Genomic DNA, 25,937 nt, shown 5'->3' on the forward strand with positions numbered 1-25,937 from the left:
GTTCCATAGCCCAGGTTAGGCTTGGGATATTAGCTGAGTTTCACAATTGGTCAAGTCCAGATGGTATGGTTACATCAAAGATCACAAATTGTCACTATTTCATCATTAGACTGTTTTTCTGCTAGTACTGAACAATTTTCTGAGAAGCAGTTACCTCTTTTCCTTTTCCTGGGATGTTAACCTTTGGATATCTCATAATTTCTGCTACTCTACTGACTCAAGATTCCGTTAAGGTCCGGATTTTTTTTTCTTTTCTTCTCTCTCTTTTTTTTTTTTTTTTTTTTTTTACCACATTCTCAATGACAGCTCAGCTAAATTCTTGAAGATCATCATTTTAATCAATATTTTTATTACATCTTTACTGATTTTTGGTCTCCTGCTCACTTATTTGATGACTAAGGTCTCAATGTCTTAAAATCCAAAAATGGACTTCTTGGAAACAAACAATTTTTGCCATTCATGGATTTTATTACCCATTGTTATGAGTATTATCAATTACCTCATGTATGGCTAACTGACATGCTGCAGTTTCTTTCGTGTTCCTTACAGATACTGATCAATGGGACCATCTTTGCAAGAATGTCTCCTGGGCAGAAATCCAGTCTGGTGGAAGAATTTCAGAAACTGGAGTAAGGTTCTTTGCCATTTGGGGTGGTATGAAGTGCCTGGAGGCATGGCAGTCAGGGAGAGTATAAAAGGTACAGGAAGTCACCTACCTTGGCCAAGGCAGTGGTTCTTAACCTAACTGCATATGACAGTCACCTCAAGAGTTTTGAGAACATACCAATACCAAGACACTGTTGTTCAGATTCTGATTCAGTTGCTCATGTGAGGCTTAGACATTAGTGTTTTTTTCAGATCTCCTCAAGTAAGTCAACTGTGGATCCAGAGTTGAGAATCACTGGACTAGGACATATAGGGCATGAAAATGTAGGGTGAGAAATGAACCTGGAAGTATAGTTTGAGTTCAGCTCCTGAGGTACAATGAGAATTTAGATTTTATAAGTTATCACAGTTCTGACATAAGGTGATTTATATGGCAAGAGATTCACATAAACTTAAAAATATGAAAACATTTATATGACAGGGAATCCTTTCTGTCCTAAATCAGAAAAATTATTCTCTTCCAACACAAGGGTCTCCATTACAGAATAGACAGTTCAAATAACATGCCCATCATTTAGGACCTATTATTTCTTGTTAATAGAACCCATGGAGTCCTGAAAGCTTTCTTTACTTCTGGTGCTGGACCATACCAATGTGACTTCTACTCCTACTCATTCCCACTTAATCCTCCTACTTGATTTAGTCACTAGGCAAGCTTCTTGATTCAGAAAGCCCTGCCTTCTCCACATGGTTGACAACACAGACAGTAAATGAGTTGCCTTCATATGACAGTGTGGAAGAGAAGTATAACCAATTCGGTAAATGCTGTGAGAACACTCCTACCTTAAAAAGCAGACTATCTATAATTTTTGTCAACAATGAAAGCCAGCAGTCTGTATGCAACCTCAAAAAACCATCCCGAGGCAGGGATGTGTTTTCTTTCTTCAAAGTCTGGGCCTGGCACTGCATTTTTTAGTTGAGTGACTGCTAAGATGGCAGATCTCCTCTCCTGTTACTATTAATAGCACCAACAAGTAATTTTTTTCTTGTTTTAGAGATTATAAGGCACTCTTCCATACAGCACCTCACTGAATACGTATAACACTTTGTAGGAGAGAAAAATGATAGCCAAAATAGCCTAGTGATCAGGTCCAAAGATCTGTCTGGTTTCAAATCTGTTGCCCTCTTCACTGTGCCATGGTGTCACATTGTCATCTGTGAGCATCCCACTTTATAGCCAACAAAGTCGCTTCCTACACAGTGATGTTCAGGGTCTCCCTGAAATGCTTGGAATCAGGAATTGTGCACTGGACTGCTGAGTCACACTTTACTTTTAGTCAAACTAGACTCTTAGGAAAACTCCCTTAAAATGAATAATCAGTTCAAATCCTCAGTAATGAAGTTCAACTTATCTTTTTAATTAGAGAAATTAATAGGTAAAATTGCTCTGATATCCCTTACATTTGACATGGTTCCCTTTTAGTTACTTTGTAGGTATGTGCGGTGATGGGGCCAATGACTGTGGGGTAAGTAGCTGCCAGTGTATGGGGCCATAGCAGCACTAAGACAGACAAAGACTTACACTTGATTGTGCTTGCCTGGAGTTCTCTAGAGATAGTATCCCTGGGATATACACTACCTCCATTGTTCTTGCTGGAGAAACTGATGTAGAAGGTTTGGGAGGGTTTCGACCAAAGCCACACAATGCCTCAGTGGTTGGCATAGACCAAATGCGGTAGAATATGGCTCTGGACTCTCCACTTCTTTGGCCAAGTGTCCCATCGCCATATTTTTCCTATATAGTAGGCAGAGCAAAATCTGGTCATCTCCTGGCTAGTGCTTGGGTCCACAAACCACTTTGTGCCTAGCTTGACAGACTTTTCTCATGTAGCCTCGGGAGAGATGTATGTGAGTGTATATGGAGAGTAAGCTGACCCTTTGCTTTCAGGCTTTGAAAATGGCTCACGTGGGCATCTCTTTATCAGAGCAGGAGGCATCTGTGGCCTCCCCTTTCACTTCAAAAACTCCAAACATTGAGTGCGTGCCTCACCTTCTCAAGTAAGTAGATGCTTTCCACTAGCATTGTTTTAATCTCTCTTGACTTTTAGGTACAGATTCCATTGTCCTGTTAGGGAAAGAGCAGGGAAACTTTGTGTCCCTGGATGGGGAGGGTGCTTTGCAGGACAATGCAATCAGCCATTCTAATCCCAAGTGAATTTACCAGGAGTTAAAAATAACTGTGGGAGAGCAGTGGAATTTCTAATGAAAATCACTCAAAGGTTACTTTTAGAAAATTGGAATCTGGACTTTGTTACTGCTTTGTAAGTGTTGCTCATATTCTTATTATTGTTATTTTTACATGGATCTCCTTAGATGCTTTATGATGGGGGAGGGACAGAAAGTTTTTCTTTCCCACCTGCCTCTTTTCCGCTTGACTCTATACTTTTTGGAATATTCTTCCCATCCCCAGTTTTCAAAATATTTATTCATCTTTGCTGCTTCTACTAAAATTTCCCTTGGTGTTTTATCTCTGCCTCCCAGAATATGTACTTCTACTTTATTTTATTTGAATCATAGAGATGGTTAGCATTGTGGCCGCTTTGGGCTGTTATAACTAACACGTATTTACAGTTTGTGAAGTGCTCTAATACCTACTATCTTATACTTCAAAATACCCTGGAGATGTAAGAATGGTCACTATTTTCTTTTGCAAATATGGAAATTCATGTTCAATTGATATGCCCAAGCTCAAACAGCCATATAGGATTAAAAGTTCTATTAAAATTGATTTTATTTAAATATGTTTTATCTACAAACATCGTACTATTCCCACCACATTAAAATAATAATGATTTGGCTAGCTCTTCCCAATTTTTAAAAAACTTATGCATGTATTCGACCAATATTGATAGAGTAGACACTTAGTGCCAGGGACTGGTGGAGACACTGAACACCCAGAAGAAAGTAAATCACACATCCCTTGATCTCATAAAGCTTTCTTCTGGTGAAGAAGTCAGGCAATAAACACATATACAGATAAATCAAGGGGAATGGGAAAAGTTGGAAGGGGACTGGGGAGGTAGAACTGGCTGCTGCAGGTGTGTGGTATGTGAAAGCCTTTCTAAGGAGGTGAGAGATGAGGAGAAACTATGTTCTGGTGAAGCCAATGATAGCAGCAGAGCCCCCACACAGGAAAAAGCCCGTTTTAAAATCAGGTTTTGGAATCCCAGGAAAACATTATGACCAGAAGGAAAATTTAAACTCTATTTTCTTTCCAGTGAAAGGTATAAAAGTGACATTTCATAAGTAATCTATTTTATGCTTCCAATATATACTATTTACTCAGATTCAATCAACATGAACAGAAATAAGCATGCTCATTGTTTCCAGTCTATTTAAATTCCATGTATGACTAACTTCAGTACTATTCTAGCCCAGTTTCAGAAAAAGTTGGGATTGCCAAATGAGATTTGAATGAAGTGAAACACCTGCAGGAAAATAACCCCCAAGCCTGCAATCTTATTGAAATCCCTTAGTTCACAGATGAAGAAACTGTGACAGAAGGAAACTGACTTTCCAAATGACATCAGTGTGTAGGTGTGAGATCTGGGACCAGTTCCTCTGACTCTGGGCTGACATAGTCCCCACAAAAAAAGGACAAGACTAACACTCAACCTGGACTCCATAGCTGGACCAAATCTGTGGACCTTGGCCTGGAATCAGTGTTCCCTAAAAATCTAGTCCTATTCTGACAGCCAGCTCCCACGGACTCAAGGCTGTCCAGTCTGTCAGACAAACAGTTGAATAATCAGCTTTCGAGTTTTTTCTCCTGAGCTCAGCGGAACAGCACATTGTAACTGACCTCAGTTCTTTCTATTCTTTTCATTTCCTCACTTTTTCATTTCTTTTCTCACACAGGGAAGGACGTGCAGCTCTGGTTACCTCATTTTGCATGTTTAAGTACATGGCTCTGTACAGCATGATTCAGTATGTTGGTGTTCTGCTGCTCTACTGGGTATGACTGGGGACCTGAGTTCTTCGGTTACCGAGAACCAAAACAAGTCATGGTGTACCACCCGTCCCAGTTTGCAATGCTTTTTAAGGAAGAGTGCATGTGGGGAATTGCGAGCACCAGTAGCCCCTCTAAAACCACCTTTATTTTGAAAGTAAATCAGAAATAGATGAATGTACTCGGGAAAAGTTGATGGTGTCAATTCTCTGACTCTCTTGACATTTTTAATGCAGTGGTTGCTGAAGATCCGGACACAGCACTTTCTCTCTCACTGTTGCTTCTGCCTGCTTGGACCAGGTCTCTGTCTTCCCAGTTACAGTGTGACTCTACTCTAGGGTACCATTCAGTAGAGAGATGATTCTCTGATTGGGGTTGCTGGTAGATATTTCATAGCCGGCTCTCCCTGGAAAAACAAGCCCTGGTTATTAATGTTTGCCAGCTTTCATGGTGTAAATACTACCATGGCTGGTTTCAAGCTGTCTACCTGCTGTCACTGAGCATGGAGTTGGGAGAGATATACAGGAGCATGCCATTATGTAGTACTTGCACCACAGAGATATAAGAGTTGTAAATTTCTTGAAAGGCATAGATAACAGCACAATGTAGGAAAATGATTAGGAAGTGGTGGGTTTGGGAGTATTTATTAGCTTTGTTTTTAGCATAATGTATTTAATGGTAGATTTGTATGACTTAAATTTTTATAATGGCTGTGCTTAACAACCAGTTCAAAAAGATCCCCCAAAACTTAGCAATTAACTCTCACGAACCAGTAGAAGCAGCTTATTGTTGATTCCTTAAATTCATCTCTATGTCCTGCCCTCTCGCCTCTGGATTGAAGGATTTAGTTCTGTTATTTTCAGATTACCTATGTCTCTTCCCACTCATTAATGAATGGCTGGAGAAGGAGAAGCTATGTATGTAAATTTGGCACTATTTTGGACTCCCAATAACTCATGCTATAGAGTTAAACACAGATCACCATTACTCCTTTCCACTAAAGGGGGGGCAAGGAAGCAAGTTACTTGAAATCAGAAAGACCTTCACACTTTTTTTTCTCAAGAACATCTAGCTGCTTTATCAGAACTTTCTAACAATGCCCCAAAATGCAAATAGTGGGTTCAGGTATTCTTTTGCCATTGGTAACATTTTGCTAAGATCACCACATACTTAACACTTGTTACTCCTGGGAACTCACTGTTTCATTGTGCCAGACCAAACCCTGACTTCTCTGCTAGAAGGTAGAAAGAAGACCAGAGACGAATCTAGTTGAGTGAGACATCCCCCTCAATAAGGGGTTATTGATGCACAAATGACCCAGGCCAGAGAGCACACGAGGGTGTCCTCCTGGCCAGAGAGGGTATCACAGCCCTGCCTTTGGTACTCTCACTAACACGGACAGGACCTTGGCTGCACCCTCTCCTTGTAAAATCCTATGTTGCAGTGACAAAATGAATGTAGTTCGTATCAGACTTCATCTAAAAGGTCATACTTTTTTTTTTTTTTAAGTCGTTTTCCTTTTTATTTGCAGGAGACAAACAGTCTTTCAAATTACCAGTTTCTGTTCCAGGATCTGGCCATCACAACTCTTATTGGCATAACAAGTAAGATATTTTTTAAAACTTCCCTTGCTCCCTTCAATGTATTTCCTTCTGTTCCAGGAAATAATAACTCTACTTTTGAGAGTTGGGCTAAAAGAAAAGTGTTAGCAAAAGGAAATCTGGCTAGTTCTTTTGTTGTTTTCTACAAAATACAGAGATTCCATAATGGTCACTAACCATTTAAGATGAAAAAATGCTCTTTGAAAATCAGGAATGCTGACCACAGTATGCTTTCTGGTGTAATTAATTACAGTTAAAATGTGCCCAGCTTATAGAAGCTGAATGGCTTTTATGTTTTCCATCTTTAAATCCTAGCTTTTCAGGGTTTTGAATGGACATTAAAGGTAGTCTTTCCATTAGGCCACTCCCACTCCCACCTCTTAAGTTTCTCTTCAGTTTTCCTGCTGTAGGATTTTTCCCCAAGCCATCCACTCCCCATTATCTTTACCATATTCTCTGCTTTCCTCTCTGTTAAATATGAATGCCAACAATTCCACTTGTACCTTTAATCTTACTTCCTCCTACCTTCTCAAGGATTTTGTTAATGTAATAATCTCTTTCTCCACCATCCTCAACTTTTCACTGGTCTGCTGGATCATTCTTATCAGCATATAAATATATTTTCTTATCTTCTACCAGACTTGATATTCAACAAAATCATTAACTACTGACTGAGTGCTGAGCTTGTACTACTTACTGAAATGGGCACTTAGAATACATCCGTGAAAGAACAAAAACAAATAAAACTTCCTTTCCTTCCATTCTAGCAAAATAGCACCACTATCCGCCTACTTGTTCAAAAACCTGGAGCCATCCTTAGTTTCCCTTTTTATTACTCTTCACATTCCATACCTATGAAATTCTGGGTGGCTCTACCTGCAGAAGCTATCCTGCATCTCTCCTGTCCATCCGCAGCTTTGTAACGCCTGTCACAGAGCAATGTCGCCTCCCTTGTGGATTCCTGTAGCAACCTCACAACTGATCTTGCTTCCTCTCACCCACATTTACCTTTCCAAGGGTAGTAGAATGTTATTTTTAAGAAATAAATTTTGTTGGGGTGCCTGGGTGGCTCAGTCGTTAAGCGTCTGCCTTGAGCTCAGGTCATGATCTCGGGATGCTGGGATCGAGCCCCACATGGGGCTCCCTGCTCAGCAGGAAGCCAGCTTCTCCCTCTCCCACTCCCTCCTGCTCTCCCTGTCTCTCTCTGTGTCAAATAAATAAATAAAATATTTTAAAAAATAAATTTTATTGTCATCCACTTGCTTAAAATGCTTTGGTCCCTGCCTGCTTCTCTACCTTTGCCTCCAACGACATTGCTACTCACTTGTTCCAGGCACCCCGGTTTTTCAGTCTCTTGAGCACTGCCAAACTTGTGGGCACCACAGTACCTTTGTTCTGCTATTTCCTTTGTGTAACACACTCTTCCCGTCAATCTTCATATGGCTTTGACTTTTTCTTATTATTCAGATCTCAGTGAGGATCTCAATTTCTCCATAGTGTCATCCACACTTGTTATTTCACTTAAATTATTTTCATATCCTAGTCAGCATGGAATGGTATCTTATTGTGGTTTTAAATTTATTTGCCTAATAACTAATCATGTTGAGTATATTTTCATATACTTATTGGTCATTTTTATTTCTTTTTTGGAGAAATATTTGTTTAAGTCTTTTGCTGATTTCTTAACTGGATTTTTGTCTTTTGGTTGTTGAGCTCTCGAGTTCTTCAGATGTTGTGGTTGTTAAAACCTTCTCATATACATTATTGGAGACATTTTCTCCCATTCTATGTTGCTTTTTCCTTTTCTTGATAATGTCCTTTGATGTACAAAAGTTTCTAATTATGATTAAGTCCAATGTATCTATTTATTTCTTTTATAGCTCATGCTTTAGGTGTCATATCTAAGAATCCATTGTCAAATCTAAGGTCATGTAGATTTACCCTATGTTTTCTAAAAAGTTTTATTTTATTTTTGGCTTTTATACTGAAGTCATTGATTCTTTTTGCATGTATGTGTTAATTTCTCTATATGATGTGAAGTTGGGGTCCAATTTCATTTATTTGGCCTGTGGATATCTAGTTGTCTCAGCCCCATTTGTTAAAAAGACTGTTCTTTCCCCAGTGGATAGTCTTAACACTTATATTGAAGAATCAATTGGCCATGGATGTATGGGTTTATTTCGGGACCCTCAATTCTCAATTCTCTTCCACTGGTCTATATGCCATTACCTTACACTATTACCACAGTGTTCTGATTACTTTTTTTATAGTAAGTTTGAAATCAGGAAGTGTTGAGTCCTCCAACATTATTCTTTTTCAAGATTGTTTTGACTATTCAGGGTCTCCTTTAATTCAATGTGAATTTGAAGATCAAATTTATTATTCTGAAAATAAAACCATTTGACTTTTGATAGAGATTGTGTTGAATCTATAGATCACCTTGGATAATATTGAAATCTCAACAATATTAAGTTTTCCAATCTATGAACATCTGATGTATTTCTTTTTACTTATGTTTTGCTTAATTTCTTTTAGCAAAGTTTGTGATTTTTAGTGTTCAACTCTTTCTCCTCTTTGGCTAAACTTATTCCTAGATATTTTATTGTTTTGGATGCTTTTGAAAATGGAATTGTTCTATTAATTTCTTTTTAAAATTGTTTATTGCTATTGTATAGAAATACAACTGATTTTTTTGTTTTGCTCTTGTATCCTGAAATGTAGCTGAATGTGTTTATCAACTCTAGTAGCTTTCTTTCTTTCTTTTTTTTTTTTTTTAAAGAGCCGAAGTAGAAGTTTAATTTTTTTAGGTAAGTTCCATGCTCAATGTGGGGTTCAAACTCACAATCCTAAGATCAAGACTGTATGCTCTCTCCACTAGCAACCAAGTGCCCCTCTAGTTACTTTGTTGTGTATTCTTTGGGATTCCCAATATACAGGATTATGTCATTTGTGAATAGAGATAGTTTTACTTCTTCATTCTAATTTGGATGACTTTATTTCTTTTCCTTTTCTAATTGTTCTGGATAGAACTTTCAGTATAATGTTGAATAGCAGTGGTGAAATGGGCATTCTTGTCTTGTTCCTATCTTAAGGGGAACCTCTCAGTCTTTTACCCTTGGATATAATGTTAACCCTGACATAACTTTTAATCATGGGGATTGCATGTAGCATCCTAAATTTATAATAATTTACTTTGAATCGATACCTTAACTTTAAGAGCATGCAGAACTCTGCAACTTCACAACTCTGTCTCCTCCTTTTATATTGTTGTAGCCACAAATTACATCTTTATCCATTGTGGGCCCAACAATATAGATCTATAATTATTTTTTATGTGTTATCTTTTAAACCATGTAGGAATAAAAACTGGAATTCCAAACCAAAAATACAATAATGCAGTCTTCTATATTTGTTCAACTGTTACTTCTACTGGACAAAATGAAGTGTCAGTAAAGAGGTAGAAATTATAAAAAATAATTCTTTAAAAAGAATTCCTTTTGGCTTGTTTTCATATTTTCTATCTCTTTTTTTTTTTTTGAGATTAAACAGGCGGGTTTTATTATCAAATGTAACAATTCTATGAAAACTCTAGTACCGTGGTTAAGTATTATTTTCTATCTTACAGTCTCTCAGAGCTTTGGGATGACAGCATCTTAAGGCATCAAGTATAAACAACACTTTTTCTGATCTTAAGTGCCAGTTGTCACCAATTTTCAGACCAAATGTTGTGTTTTTTTTTTTTTTTTCTCCAAATGTTGTGTTTTGTTTTGTTTTTTTCCTACTGCAGTTAGAGGGCCATTGCTGGTCAGGTGAAGAGGGAATGTTTGGCTCTCCATTCAAGGTGTTAATCAAAATAATGCAAAGGAAATAAAAATAGCAGCCACAGAAGCCTGCAGGGCACTGCATCTGAACCAAGGACAATAGGAGTAACTTAAAGACACAGGAGCACTTAAGTGTGCCCTCTTACTAAGTAATTCAAGAATAAGGTCTTGAAATCCTTAAGTCTTACAGTTAAACCAACGAAACTACTTCATAAAACTACTTCACGCCTTTTTAAACACCTTGGGATACATCAGAAGACCTCTCACACCCACCACCAAACACCCTAGCTTCAAAGTTTCACCTTTTTTTCTCAGCAGGTACCAGTTGTAAATAAGAATGAACTAGAGGCCTAAATGCCAAACCAAAAATGAAGCAGCTATCTGTAGTTAGTAATTTCTAGTTTAAACTATAACTGAACATGACTTCATATGTATTATTTTATATTGTATTTTGCCCGTTACTGATGGTTTGGACTTCAATAAGAGAAATTCCATAGTTTTTAATATCGTAAAATGAGAAGATTTGAACAGCGTATTCTAGAAAGCAATATATTAACTGAAGTGAATGCTTGTATATATTAAGATAGAGCCTTAAAACTTTCTCTCTAATGCCTTAACTGTCAAATAATTAAAACTTTCAAAAGCCGAGGATTATAGTCAGCATGCTGGACTGAGAGGTAAACACTGAAGCCACTAAAGCAGGTACCGAAGCTGTCAGTGTTTAGCACTGTGTGTTTAGCTGTGTTTATGCTAAAAAGAGCAATATTAGACACTAGCTAGCTAATACTGCTGCCTTGTGCAACTCCAAAGAGAAAAACAGGATTTGATTAAGTGCTCATGTGTCTTTAAGTTACTCCTATTGTCCTTGGTTCAGATTTTCTATCTCTTTATTGACACTTTCATTTTGTTTGTACATTGCTTCCTGATATCTTTGAGCTTATTTGAAACAGTTGTTTTAAAGTCTTTGTCCAATACATTCAATGCCCAGGCTTCCTCAGAGATGAATTCTGTCAATTTATTTTGTTCCATTGAATATTATAGTGTCATAACTCTGGAAATCAGATTTACCCCCTTCCCTAGGGCTTGATGGTTTTTGTTTTGCTGTTTTTTGAAGACTGTCAGAGTACATTTGTTTAATGATTTCCCTAAACTATTTTTGAAAAGACTGTATCAGTTGTTATGTGTGGTCAATGAAATCTCTGTTCCTTTGGCTTTTGTTCAGCTAGTGTTTTGTTTGAGATTTTTCTCAACCTCCATCAGTTTAAAACAATGAACAAAGAAGATTGTCTTTGTTGTACAAAAGTTTCTAATTATGATTTTGCAGATTTGTTCTGTGCTGGGGCACTTCAACACTTAGCCAGTCTTGTGCTGAGTGCAGAGATCATCCAGAGTTGAAAACTGAGGGGCTGTTCTGGTCTTTTCTGAGCATATATCTTACCTTAGGTGTGTGCATGGCTTTCTACAGTCCCCAATATATACAGGTGCTTTTGAAAGCCATAATTTCCCAATGAAAATTTCTTTAGGTTTTCATTATTTTGGCTGTTATTTTATGTCTCAGCTGTTTATGTTTATGTCTCAATCTTTTGCCCCAGGTGATTGTGGGTAGTTGGTTAGTCTTACAATGTTTTTAAGCAGTGTATGCTGCTGTCCTGCGTTAAGTTTCACATTAGGTGAGAGAGATGAGCACCTTGCACTAGTCCTTCAGGTAACTCCCAGACAGGTTAGAACAGACCTACACAATAATTTGTGTTGAAGTCTGCTCTTTTCCTCCTGTGGCAAGACATGAGAGTCCTCCCCATATTAGGAGTGTGAACAATCAATTTTGAGATTGCCACTGAGATGAAGAGGAGTATGGCAAGGGAAAGTAAAAATGACACAAAGCCTACCGACCACTTTTAAGTTGCCTTTTTTTTTTTTTTTGATTTAGCATTTGTTTGATTGCTATAAGCCTTTGTTTTTCAGAGTTCCAATGTAGTTAGTTTTAACAGTTTCTGCTTGTTTTTCAATGTTTCTGTGGAAGGATGGGAACTTGGGGCTTCCTTCTCTGCCATTTTTCTGATGTCACTCCTCATTTTGTCATTGAATATTTTAAAGCATTGCTTTTTAGTGACTGTATGTTGTTTCATTATATAGATGTACCATAATTTACTGTAAATGATACAGTAATGAACATCTTTCTATACCTCTGATTTTTTTAGCTTAGGGTACATTTCCAGGAATGACCATGTCAAATGTTATGAACAATTTTCACTTTTTTCTTATTTATTATTAAATTGCCCTGCAGAAGTTTTGTGTCAATGTAGATTCCCATAAGCAGTGTATGAAAGTATGCATTTCATTATGCCCTCACTTATGATTTGATGGCCTTTGCTCATTTAATAGGCAAAAATAAAATGGCTCATGATTGTTCTGTCTGCTGCTCTCTTAAGAATTTCTCATATGACTTGAGCTGGGGTCCATTCAAAAAAATGATGTATTTCAGTGTGTCAGTGTGCTTGGATATGTGAGTCCAAGAAGTTACACTGTTCTTCTGATGAAGAATAAAACATTTCCCTGCTCTCACAAATACAAAACTTGAATTTATTTTGTAGTGAATTTGAATGGCGCCTACCCCAAGCTGGTGCCTTTCAGGCCTGCAGGAAGGCTGATCTCCCCACCTCTGCTGCTCTCTGTGATTTTCAACATCCTTCTCAGCCTGGCTATGCACATTGTGGGCTTCATTCTGGTTCAGAGGCAGCCTTGGTATTCCATGGATATGCACAGGTACTATCAAAACCTCGATTCCAACATTTCACTTTCTAATTTCTAATGATAGGAAGCCAATGGTTCTTCATTCTTCTAGAATTGTTGGCTTCTTTAAGTCGCTTGGGAAATTTCCAGTGATCTTCTCTTCTCAGTAGCACAGTTTGAGGATGTTATTCTTTGGCATGAATCTTTCCCTGTCTTGTGTCATAAGGACCTATGACCATCTTTTATATCTAGGGTGACCATGCATTGTAATTTGCCCAGTCAGCTTCTCTTTAAGACTGATATAACAATGAGATCAATTGTAATTAATTACTGAAGTGTAATTTGCATACCATGTTATATTAGTTTCAGGTGTACGAGCTATCGGTTTGGCGATTCTATACACCATTCTGTGCTTACCACGTTAAGCACCATCTATCACCATATGTTACTATGATACTACTGATTATATTCTCTATGCTGTACTTTGCATCCCTGAGACTTATTCAGCTGTATCTGGAAATCTGTACATCTTAATCCCCTTTATCTATTTTCCCCACCCACCCCCATTCATGTCTCCTCTGGCAAGTACCAGTTTTTCTGATGATATTTGTCTTTTTCTTTCACATTAAAATCTGTTCTTATTGTGTGACAAATTATATAGTCACCCTATTTATAAATGTCTAGAGATCTTAAGCCATGAGAGGGAAGAATCATGACTTACTCATGTCTTTCCCACATATCCAAAATACACATGATGGGTGTCCAATTTATTGAACATATATATAATTTGCTTATCTATCTATTCTCTATTTATCCATCATCTTATATCATCTGTTTATCTATCATCTATCTATTTATCATCTAGCTATCTTTTATCTATTCATCTATCCAAAATATAGATCTATCTGTGCTGGTATCCTTCTCCTTACTTTTCAGTATATTCTTTCCCAAAGTATAAGCAATTACATTGAGGACATGGAGTCCTATAGATACAAATGTTCCATAAAGTCCTGTTATCTTACTTCATTACTTTTTTTGCTTCCTTTTTAGTGTCTGCACACTACAAAATGAAAACATCTCAAAGTTAATTATTTCTCCAACTGCTCCAGAAAAAATTGGAAGTAATGGTGCCTTCACAAGCTTTGAGAACACTACCATATGGTTCTTGGGAACAATCAACTGTATCATTGTGGCTCTTATTTTCTCTAAAGGAAAACCGTTTAGGCAGCCCATCTATACAAACTGTGAGTAACATTGTAGTAGATCAGAGGTGAGAGGTGACCAGAGGGAACAGATATTCCTAGGTCACTCAGGGAGCAGCTGCAGAGTTGATGATTATTTTGGATTTGCTGACTTCTACTCTAAGGTTTGCTAAAACACATCATGCAACCTCATCCTTTGCTCCTTCCTTCAAAGCTGCATTAAATTCTAGGGTTTATTTCTCTACCCTTTCCTTCACCAAAGTTTATATCTAGGTGTCTTTTTATGACACTACTCCAAATTGGGATGGCCATTTATTTCCTTACTTGTCAGTTTTGATCACAATTCTTCTGGGAGGAAGTGGACAGAAGCATCATAGTGTTCAGACGGAACATGTCTCCTGCCATGAAGACAATGATTAAGATGGTTGGCAGCCTGGGAGTGGGTCCTTCCTGAAGGAACCTGTCCTTAGTGATTGTGGAAGCTCTTAGACAAAATACCTACAGCCTCCTTACATTCTGGTCTGTGGTGGGGAGTGTGTTAGGACAAGTGGGCGAGCTGATTAGCCCTTGGGACATTCATTTGTATGCCACCACTGCCTCTCTAATTGGGAAGATTTAGAAGCACCTGTTGAAGAATCAGTATCCTCATAAAAATGTGTTTGTTCAGAGAAAATTATTTTGCCCTTCTTCTTAGGATGAGAAAGCAGTCAAATGCTGCCATTTAAACATTTAATTATTTAGAGCCCTCCTTTTTTTTCCAGAAAAGGATTTGAGGCCGGTGTGTTTTTTTGTTTGTTTGTTTTTGTTTTTAAAGATTTATTTATTTATTTATTTGACAGACAGAGATCACAAATAGGCAGAGAGGCAGGCAGAGAGAAAGGAGGAAGCAGGCTCCTTACTGAGCAGAGAGCCCGATGCGGGGCTTAATCCCAGGACCCTGGGATCATGACCTGAGCTGAAGGCAGAGGCTTTAACCCACTGAGACACCCAGGCACCCGTAAGGCAGGTATTTTGTATTAAGGAGATTCAGGTACTTAAATGTCTTCAAGACATTTTTTGAATATATATTATGTCAATGTTGCTCTCTCTATATTTCCTACTTTTATTAATTGAAACTTACTACATGCATGTGAAAATTTCCACTTGCCTCAAGGACATGCATAGAAATTGTGGAGGTGAGACCTATTGCATAGAAATGAATACTTTCCATTTATTATGCTGTGTTTGGACGTAGAAATCAAGTAAATTTAATCAGTGTTAATTTAGAATAGGTCTATCAATAGATGTGACATTCTATATTCTGATTTCTCTAAATGATAGCTTGTGTTCTTATTTCCTCAGATATATTTGTCCTTGTGCTGGTCCTACAGCTGAGTGTGTGTCTGTTCATTCTGTTTGCTGATATTCCAGAATTATATAGGCGTTTGGATGTAAGTCTTATCTCTGGGATATGATGATGGTTTATAGTTATGTAACACCCTGACTTCAAGAAGCAGGTCACAATTGCAATTGACACAGATTCTTGACACTGATTATTCTTTTCAAATAGTAGAGTTAAAAAAGAATACTGAATTTATTCATATTTTGTATTTAAGCTGGCCAGGAAATAAGATTCTATCTAGTCTTGATTTCCATGTATTTCAGAAGCATTGAACATTTTTCTTTTAAAAGATCCCTGTAAGAATGGAAAAATCTATTTATATATATATATTCTCTTTCAAGTGTGAGAGATTTTTTTTCTAAATGCTTCTGTTTTGAAGCTGTTGAAAACAGTTTGCCTATAACACTTTTTCTGTTAATTCTCAAATCTGTATTTACATCTTTTTTTTAAAAACTCTTTAAAAACATGTTTGTCTATATATTCATATTTAATGTCTGCAAAACCTGCTTGAAAAGAGACATATCTTGCTGCATGAATTGTCTAATAATGAGTAATTTTGAGACAAATTTAAAACTCTTTAAGAGACAAATTTTACATATTTGAGCAAGGGAAAATATATGTATTTCTATTCTTTTAATCTATACCCTCAAATTAGAAGTTCATTATTACCAAATGTCCTTTAGACCAATAAGTAGAATAGAGAAGAGATAGTAAAAGGAAATGAGTTTTCTCACTTAGTGCTACGTGAGCCTACCTGGCCTCCTCTCCATCTCAAAGACACATTTCAAGAAGGTCAAGATCCTTTCTTATTCATTCTCATATTACCAGTGCCTAACATAGCCCATGGTACATAATGGCAATAAGTGACTGGCTGGCTGTTGTAGATTAGGTTCCTACATGGGGATGAGCACTAGGAGCTCACAGTTCATTGCAAACCAGCAGAACCTTCGCAAACCCTTCTTGACATGTGACACACAAACTAATGTCTACGTTTTGTTTTTCATTTTGATAATTGTGTCCCTGTGGCTAACACTGTAATTGCCACTGTTATTAAATATCTCCAAAAATTAGAGTAAGAATTCATGGAGATAGTCTTCGTGAATAGTCTTCTAAGTAAATTAAAACTTCTTAATCCTGCAGAAGTTAGGGTCAAGATACGTTAGGTTTATCACACTCTTTAAAAGCAAAAACTCTCATGGAGAGGCTGATGTCTTTGAGGGGAACCTGTGTGAGGTCATTGCTAACATGACTGCAAAGGAGTTTCCAGAGAATTATTGCTCACCTTAAAAAATAACTATTTTTCCTCTTATTACACAAAATTGCAAGTACATTTTAGTAAGTGACTATGCAGGCAAAGAAAATCATAACATTATTCACTATATCCTTCCATCTTTGAAACTTCATATATTATAAATGTACATTGACTGATTTATGAAGTTTCTTTTAAATGGAATCATGCTGTTTTATAACCTAGTTATTGCTCATTTTTTCAAAAAGTGCATGATTTTTTAAAAATAAAGACTACATTCACACAGTTTAAAATTCAAAAATTAGACACTCTATATCCTCCCATCCTTTTTCCCCAGATGACAGGGGACCTTGAGGTAACTGATGACACCTCTTTATTTTATATACTTTCAGGCATATTTTATACATGTGCATGCATACATATATATCATTTTTACACAAATAGTAGCAGACTATTACATTTGTCCAGGTCCTCTGAGCTGGAGATGGCAAGGTGAGATGAGATATGTAAGCAAGTTTTGGAGGAGCTGCCCATATTGGAAAGAACAAGCAAGCCATAAAAGGAGGGGGAGAGTCCCCCACTATGATGTGAGTCTGACCCTCATGAAGGAGGGCCAGATGAGTAGGGGTTCAAACTACAGTGCAGTTCTTTTTTTTTTAAATTCTTTTATTTTTGAAGATTTCATTTATTCATTTGAGAGAGAATGAATTGGATAGAGAGATGGGGGGTGAGCATAAGCCCATGGGATGGGGAGAGGAGCAGAGGGAGAGGGAGAAGCAGACTCCCCTCTGAACGGGGAGGCCGATGCAGGGCTCACTCCCAGGACTCTGGGATCATTACCCGAGCTGAAGGCAGACACTTAACTGATTGAGCCACCTAGGCACTGGGTGGTGCAATTCTAAGAAAGCCTGACTACAGTTGCTTATCAGAGATGTCTAGTGTCTCACAAAAATGAGTGCAGTGAGAAAGCCTGACATCCTCAGCTATCAGCTATGAGCAACCCATGGGAAGCGTGGCCTCAGGTGAGCATGTGGGAGATTCTGAGTGCGGCACTGCAGCGCCTGCCGCTTATTCTTCCGGTACGACCCTTCCATGGAGCATGCTCACGGCTGCCCCAAACACATACTAACTCTTCACCTGTTCTTTCATGAGACAATGTATTCTGATAATTGCTTCATATCGGTACATAAAGCTTCCTCCTTCCTTTTTTATGCTAATATATCATTTCAATATACGTATATGTACCGTAATTTATCTGTAGTCCCATATTGATAGACATTTAAGTTGCTTCCAGTGTTTAAAGCTGCAATGAAATAACCTTATACATATATCATTATACGCACATACAAACATGTCTCTAGGATAAATTCCAAGAAATGGTTTTGAACTTTTAATTTTAATAGCATTGCCTACCACAGAGTTTTACCACTTCTTAATCCCTTGTTGTGGAAGGCAGTGTATGAGGCCGTTGCCCTGCCCAGCGGTGTGCACTTGGCTTCATTTCATTCATCCATCCATCCATCCATTCCTTCATTTATCCATCCATCCATCCATTCAGTATACATATCTATTATATATATCACTTGCCTGGGGAGGGATTGAGAAAGATTCAGAGAAATCTGAAGTGCCAGCTTCATTTCATACCTGTTTGCTGCATCTGTGAGTAACCTCGTGGTGGCACCTTCCTTGCAGCTGTACACACAGTCCTGAGGGTGCAACCTTGAATCGAGTCTCAAAAGCCTGACTCGGCTGAGGGGAGATGTAGGACCAGAGAGAAGAGGGCAACACTGCCCATTGTGGAGGTTTGACATGTGTACCCTCAGAGCCTCCTGGGAATAGGGCCACATTCCTCTATTCCTTTGCAAAAGCAAACAATGGAAGCAAACAAAAACACTCTTATCAAATTTATCAAATTTTGATAAAATTTATTTTAGGAAATTCAGAAATTACAGAGGAACCAAAAAATAAAAGGAAGAAGAAAGAAAGACAAAAGAAAATAAAGCAACAATCACAGTTTGCAAATCATTGGAATCATTGGGTATAAGCCTTCCACATTGTTTGATACATGCATAAAAACATGTCTTATTGTATGTATTATATGTATATGTGTGTATTATATACATATGTAAGATACACACAATGCATGTCTATTACATACATGATCTATAACCTATGAAAATGTACACCATGAACATGTGAACATTTTTCTAGTGTTTATTTTTCTTCAAACTAACAGTGACTCTCCATCTCCCACCAGCTGCTCTGCACTCCTGTTCTGTGGAGGGTCTACATCATCATTATGCTCAGTTCCAATTTCATCGTGTCTCTTGTTGTGGAGGTAAGCTTCCCGGGGGTGCTGATCATTTGGGGCAGAGATGGACAGGGCATTCTTTGGGAGTCTGAAAAAAACAATGGTTTTATTTGATAAGACTCAGTAGTGCAAGGGACTCCATTCTTCAGCCACATTGAGCAATGGTGCTTTCTCCCGGTGAATTCCAAACAAGGTGTTAGTTCTCCCATCTACAGAGTGGACCTGGAAAGAATGGAATTATGGTGTCTAAAGTCCTGTTCATTTATAAAATCCACAAATAGAGAACCAACTCATTTTTGAAATTAAATATGATTCACATACTATAAAATCTACCTTCTTGAAGTATGCAGTTCAGTGGTTTTTAGTATATTAACCGAGTTGTGCAACCATCGCCACTAATTCCAGAACATTCTCATCACCCCAGAAGAAATCCCGTGCCCAGCAGCAGTCACTGCTCATTCCCCCTTCTCCTCCTTCACCCCTTGGCAACCACTAATTTACTTTCTGTCTCTATGGATTTGCCTGTTCTGGACATTTCACATAAAGGGAATCATGTAATATATGGCCTTTTGTGTCTGGCTTCTTTTACTTAACAACTTCTATTACTTTTACTTTACAGATGGGAGATAAGATTCATAGAGCTTTTCCTGGCTTTTATTCTTCATCTCCCATTTGCTCCATTCCCTCAGTAAAATGAGTCTGTGCTCCCTCATTCTTTGGCTTTGTGGTTCACTCTCACCTCCTTCAGTGCTGTTAGACAAACTCCATTCTTCAAAGCCTCCTGGAGAACAGGGAGCATCCCTGGAAAAGGCATCTGTGTCAAAGGGGAGGTGAGCATCAGGATTCATTCTGTCCACATTCTTCTGGTTGCAAACCCAGCCTTGTTCCAGTGAGGGGGAGATTCATGGTGGGTGGAAGGTATCTGGAACCTGACTTCCCTGCAGAAGGCTCCATACTAGGCAGGGTAAAAACTGCACAGGAGCTGGTGGCAGAACAGAGCATGGAATGAAGGTACTGGAGCTCTCTCTGTATGCAAACCAGGGCCTCTTAAACTGGGATGGGCACCAGAGTCACCTGGAAGACTTGTTAAAACACAGGTTGTCCAGGTCTTCTCCTAGCATTTCTGATTCAGTAGGTCTGGAATAGGCGCAAGTTTTTGCTTCTAACAGGTTGTCAGGTGATTCTGATACTGCTGCTTGAGAAACCACATTGACAAGGACCATGCTAACCCATATGGATCTCCAAAACCACCAAATTAATAAAAAAGCATCACATGGGTGACCTCATACCTAGTTGCAGAAGGGTGAACCTTGCCCTTTAAGGGATAATCTTAGGTATGTATCTTGTCCCTGGCAGTGATCACATTATTTCTCTGTTTAGTGCGTCTGCCCCCGTTTCTGCATATTGAAATGCTGTTCCATCCTCTATGGCACGGTTGTAGTACTATCCTCTTCGTGAATCTTTCCCAAGGCCTGGATAGGTTAGACAAGTAACAGTGGCTTAAACAATAAATATATTTATTGATTTACTTAAGAAGATAGTAGGTATCGCTTCTCGGCCTTTTGGCTAAGATCAAGTGAAGAAGATAGGAGGTAAGTGCTTGCAGGGCTGGTTTAGTACCTCAGTGGTGTCATTGGGGATCATGAATCTTTCACTTTTCTCTCTCTCCATCTTTAGATATTGGCCTTTCACGTTTGTGTGTATTGCTTATGTGTCCAGATCACTTCCATGTAGCTGGGCATTATTTCTGTTTTAATGCAGGAGAACATGAAGGCTTCTGCAAGCTTTTTCCCCTCAAGTGTGAACCTTTTACGAGGAAACAAAGTAATTTCCTACAGCCACCCTGATGTTTCATTGGTTAGAACTGTGTCTTATCTACTCAACCTGAGTAGTAAAGGATTCTGGGAAACTGGATCTATGCTAAAAAATTAGACAGATTGGCTTAGATTGCTTGTGAGGATCCCCCCCCCCGCCCCATTTAAGGCAGACAGGAATAAGTTGGAAGGAGTGTGCTGAACAACAAAGTAGGAGGACTTCTCCAGCCCTTCCCCTACAATTTCTGATTCAGTAGGTCTGGTGACAGGTGCCAGGTAACTAAGCAACGAAGTCTGCCATAATCCCCTAGTAAGAAGCTGTTCAACTGCCACTACGTTTGCAGAAGTATTCTACCTGGGTTTGAATCCTGGGTCCACCCTTTCCTGCTGCCTGACTCTGGGCGACACCTATTCCACTTCTCTGTGTCTCTGTTTCTTCTTCTGAAAAACAGTGATAATAAGGGTACCTTACCTCAAAGGGCTGTTGTGAGCATGAAATGTGAACACAGAAAAGCACATAGTAAATATTTGATAATATAATCTATTAATATTATATTATCTCTTGTGGTACGTAGTGTTTCTTACTTTGAATCTATCAGTCATTCAGGATTTCATTTGTTTATTCGCTCTTCCCACAAACATTTGTTGACCATGTGCCATGTCCTCGGGCACAGTGCAAGGTGGATTTTGATGATCTTGTCCATTGCTCAGAGTTTCGAGTGAGCAAGAGGATAAATGCCACAGTTATGTGTGTATAGGTTGTATATGGATATCAACTGTGCTGGCAAGAACTCATCTCAGTACCTGCAGTATCTGAAACCCTGCTTTATTCTAATAGAAGCTGGGTAAAGTTTTGTTCAATTATTAAATGTGAGAGGTGATGCTGCTTGCCTGCAGCGGATGGAGAGGGTAATTTGATCCCCATGAAAGATTAAGTTTCTCCTTTTTTCTTATGTTGAGTGAGACGTGGAGATAGGCGTGGATGTTTGGTTCCCAGCAGCTTTCCCACGGAGCAATAACACTATTAGACCCCACTTCTCACCACCAGCCTCTTCCACTGCCATCTCAGCTGTTTGAGCTCACTCTTCTGTGTCAGGGGATACTCAGGAACAAGCCAAAGCCATTTGAGTCCGTGGTGAAGGACCTTGTAATGGAGAATTATGGACACTGAGATTTCTTGCCTTACAAGGTGAGCCTAGTAGAGTCGGTAAAGTCCCCAGGCTGTCATGGATGCAGCAAGGTATTCTCCTCAGGTAGTTGTAGGTATGTCTGACAGCAGATGCTAAAGATTCCTGGGATAGGCATGCTAACTCCATACTCCCTGGCCAGCCTGTGACAGAGATCATCCAGAGAGGTTTTGGGGGACAGGCATGAGGGATGGCTGGCCTCTTTGTGTAGTCCTGAATATTGCCTGGTCTGCTAAGAGGTCTAACCCTACCCCTAATCTTAGAATGGCCCAACAAACAGATTTGAATGGAACCTTATCTTTACTTCTCTTTCTCATGATGTAGCCTCCAACTGAAAGGCAGAGGAGCTAACATGGATAGCTTAATTCTCCTTCCTTGTCTTAAAATTAATTATGTATTTGTGTGTGTGTGTGTGTGTACACACACACACAAATATATGAATTGTTTTCATAGCCAATCTGAAGAGCTTGTGTGATGAAGTTTTGTTTTTTTGTTTTTTAAGAAATGGTATTTCATAAAGAGGTTCTTTTTGTTTCTAGTTCTACATTTAATTTACAATGTAGAGTGATAGGAAAGATCACTTCCCGGTGCTTTAGTTTCCCTTTATAGAGCAGTGAAGTGCTACAGGTCGTCATGACTACATAATTCTGGAATTGTGAAAACTCTCAGTGCGTGGCACACAGCACTAAAGTCCATGTGTGTGTCTGTGTTTTGCTTTGTTTCATTTGTTTTGTTTAAAACCTGCTAAATTTTCCCAGAGGTAAGTCAAATTTTAAGACCATTAGTTGGATACCTATGATCCTGCCTTATTCCAGCTCTAAGGAGAACTACTGTTCTCTTATGGATTAAGAAGGACAAAATAACCTTGGTGTGGGAAAGTAGAATCACAAATCTGGCTAGGCGAGCCCTGAGGATTGCAAGATGCTCTTGAGATGGCTGTGTGGGTCTTTAAAAGCCTGTTAACAGATGATCCGTTTTTAGAGAATGATTCAGACTAGTTGCACCCATTATTTCCATTGGCAGTGGGAGTCAAATGTCAAAGATGGGTGAATTTTAGGAAAACTGCTACTCTGGCAAAGTTCCTTGTAGAATCCCATATAATTGACTCTTCTAATTTAACAAAGATAGCACTGACAAACACCAAAATGAGTTTTAAACCTGTGGGACAGCAGGATTTTCATATTTTTCTTTTTGTTTCTTTTATGATAACTTCAAGATGGTTAGCATTCATGGCTACATATGATAAAAATGAAAAATTAACAAAATAACCACTCATGCATTCTATGTTGTAAATTATAATTTGGGCTCAATTTGAGGCTCTGTCATGAAATAAAATGGCAGTCTAAAATGTTTCCAAAGAGACGTATCTTTTGTAATCTTAAAAAATGCATTGCAATGAAATATGTGTAGGTGAAGGTCAAAGGCCACAACCAACATAGTGCATAGCCATTTGTTAAATAGCTCAGAAGGGTGGCAAAGGGAGGCACCTATATCGTGCCATATCTTGCGTTATAAGGAGAGTTACATAATCTTTATGACAAACATAACAGGAAGGAATTATTATTTCTGCTTACTGAGGCTCATGGAAGGTAATTAATTTGTCCATAGTAGATGTCAGATCTAGAACCTGAATCCAGATCTGTCCAAGTCTAAGACTGGTGCATGTTTGTAACTATGCACTTATATGCCAGGGCATACCAAAGCCACATCATACCCATGGCACATCTTTCTGTTGGGTAATTCCATTTGGTGGTAAGTAATTTTAAATATCAGTTTATACAAAATTAAATATGGGTGTGGTATGGAGTAGTTTGCAGAATTTGAATGATTTTAAATTCAATTTATATACAAGATTTAGAAGAAATTTCACCCTTGAGAGAGACTACTTCAAGCTGTTTCTAGATTCTTGAAACTATGTACCTCTCTCTCCTCCTAGAAAAGTTCCATAAGTGGAAAAGTTTGAGAGGCTGGGGTGTATGGAGGGCCCTAACCTGGAAATATTTGACTTCTGATTATAAAGAGTAACTCTGTATTTTGCAGGAGGCCATCATTGAAAATCGAGCCCTGTGGATGACATTCAAAAGGTGTTTTGGCTATCAATCAAAAAGTCAGTATCGGATATGGCAGAGAGCCTTGGCAAATGACCCTAGTTGGCCACTATTAAACAAAACATCTTACTCTGACATGCCAGGGTGTGGAAGAGAAGTGTCTTATAGCAATCCGGTGTTTGAGAGCAATGAAGAACAACTCTGAAGCCAGTGTGATATATGAGTTAACAAAACATGGAAATGACGACAGAGAGCAGTTTCAGTGATTTTCAAGCAATGAGACTCTTCTAAAATCAGCCGGAGTTTCTGGAATCAAAAACCTACCCAATCATGCTGACAAATTAAAAACTTGATAAAATACTTTCTACGGAACAGAACACTGCCCCAGAAGAGTGCTTTCCTCTTGGCTTCTGAAAATATTGATGGTGTTAGTGAATCAAGAATGGGCCAAGGATGGCAATTGACCAAGAGATTGGGAAGCTAATGGACAAAGAGAATATATAATCTTTCTTCTTAGATAACATATTTTTTAAATGAGTTGAGAGAAAGTAGTACTACGTGTAGTCATAGAACTGTAACATGCAAAAGATCCCTTTTGAATTTGTGTTTTATTGGAGGAAAAACAAATGCATGGGAGACATCACACCAATCTTCATTGTCCAGTTTCCATTCTTTTATGGTACTTTTTCAGTTGAGAAAATTCCCTCTGCCTCTGGCCATCCCCTACATATTACTAAGGATGGGCTAAGCTGATGTTGCAATAACAAACAACTCCCTTGTCTCAGTGGCTTGACACACAAGAACTTCTTTTATGGTCCAGGTGACTCTAGTCTAGACTAGCTTTCTTCACAGTGCTGACTGTCTCAGTCTGTTGGCCCCACTGACTGAAAATGAGGACTCCACATTCACTGTGATGGGGAAGGAAGAGTCTGGAGCTCACACAGGGCTTTCCACTGCCTCACCCCAAAAGTGGTTGTATTTCTTCCACTACTTTAATCTCATTCATTAGGGATTTGGCAAAGAAGTAGCAAAGTACAGTCACTTGTGTTTAGGGCTGGTTTCATGGGCGTATGACCTGTGCATTCATCTAGATCCCCATGCTTAGAAGGGCCCCACCTTTATTTTAATGCTTTACTGTTGCCACCTTGAAATTCTTAATTTTGAAATACCCACATTTGCATTTTGGATTCAGCTCCACAAATTATGTAGTTGGTCCAGCTTGTATTCCTAGGAAAGAAGGGAAAGTAGCCCATATCAAAGAGCACAGACACTGTCCTCTAAGGTCTGCATCTCCTGCCCCTGTGAACATTTCCTGTTTTAGGAACTCCACATCTCACATATCCAACTTCAGGTATTTCCACTCCTCTGCTCTATTATTTTTGAGAAAAGTTAGTCTTGTGCTACAACATTATATGTTATCATTAACATAAGTCCTTACACAATCTACACATTTCTTAAGTCTGAGGCTTAAGTCTATTTTCTGAAAATAAAAATGGCCCTATTTTTATCACTATTACAATTTCATTTTTTTTATTCCTTTAACATAGAAAACATTGAGATTTCTGTTAGTTCAGCAGACAACTCTATGTTTTAGAACAATACCCACAAATAGTACTTTAAAGCAAAAGCAAAATGTTCATTACAAACATCAGATCCTAAGTGAATGTTCTAGGCATGGGTGGGTCCCAGGCTGGCTTTGTTACTTCCTGGTAGCATAGACAAGCATCCCTTCCCTGGCTGAATTTCTGGGGATGGTTGGAGGCTCTGTGGCTATAGATAATTCTGGGAACATGGTTTCTATCAGCCATGAAAGTACCTTTTTTCTTCTGGTTTTAAAATAGGGTGTGAAGAGTCATTTAAATAAGCTGTAGAATCATTGTCTTCCTCTGTTCAGTAAGAAATGTTTCCTTTTACAAAGTTAGCCTCAGCAGTGATATGGTAGTTCTGAATGTCTTTTTCAAAGACTCATAGTTTACTC

General features: G+C 38.5%; 1 protein-coding gene across 1 annotated transcript in view; it reads left to right on the forward strand.

Annotated features, from left to right (window-relative positions):
* The window catches only part of ATP13A4 (ATPase 13A4), a 126,531-nt gene extending 101,391 nt beyond the window's left edge, over nucleotides 1–25,140 (forward strand). Inside the window, exons 21-30 of the mRNA XM_046002732.1 lie at nucleotides 550–629; nucleotides 2,090–2,132; nucleotides 2,555–2,664; nucleotides 4,525–4,621; nucleotides 6,147–6,219; nucleotides 12,629–12,800; nucleotides 13,818–14,011; nucleotides 15,311–15,399; nucleotides 18,857–18,937; nucleotides 23,952–25,140. Of these exons, the coding sequence (XP_045858688.1) occupies nucleotides 550–629; nucleotides 2,090–2,132; nucleotides 2,555–2,664; nucleotides 4,525–4,621; nucleotides 6,147–6,219; nucleotides 12,629–12,800; nucleotides 13,818–14,011; nucleotides 15,311–15,399; nucleotides 18,857–18,937; nucleotides 23,952–24,164 (1,152 nt within the window). The 3' untranslated portion in view covers nucleotides 24,165–25,140. The remainder of the gene's footprint in view (nucleotides 1–549; nucleotides 630–2,089; nucleotides 2,133–2,554; nucleotides 2,665–4,524; nucleotides 4,622–6,146; nucleotides 6,220–12,628; nucleotides 12,801–13,817; nucleotides 14,012–15,310; nucleotides 15,400–18,856; nucleotides 18,938–23,951) is intronic.
* Nucleotides 25,141–25,937: the final 797 nt, after the last annotated feature.

The sequence above is a fragment of the Meles meles genome, chromosome 4 (assembly GCF_922984935.1).
Source record: "Meles meles chromosome 4, mMelMel3.1 paternal haplotype, whole genome shotgun sequence".
In the NCBI taxonomy this organism is placed as follows: domain Eukaryota; kingdom Metazoa; phylum Chordata; class Mammalia; order Carnivora; family Mustelidae; genus Meles; species Meles meles.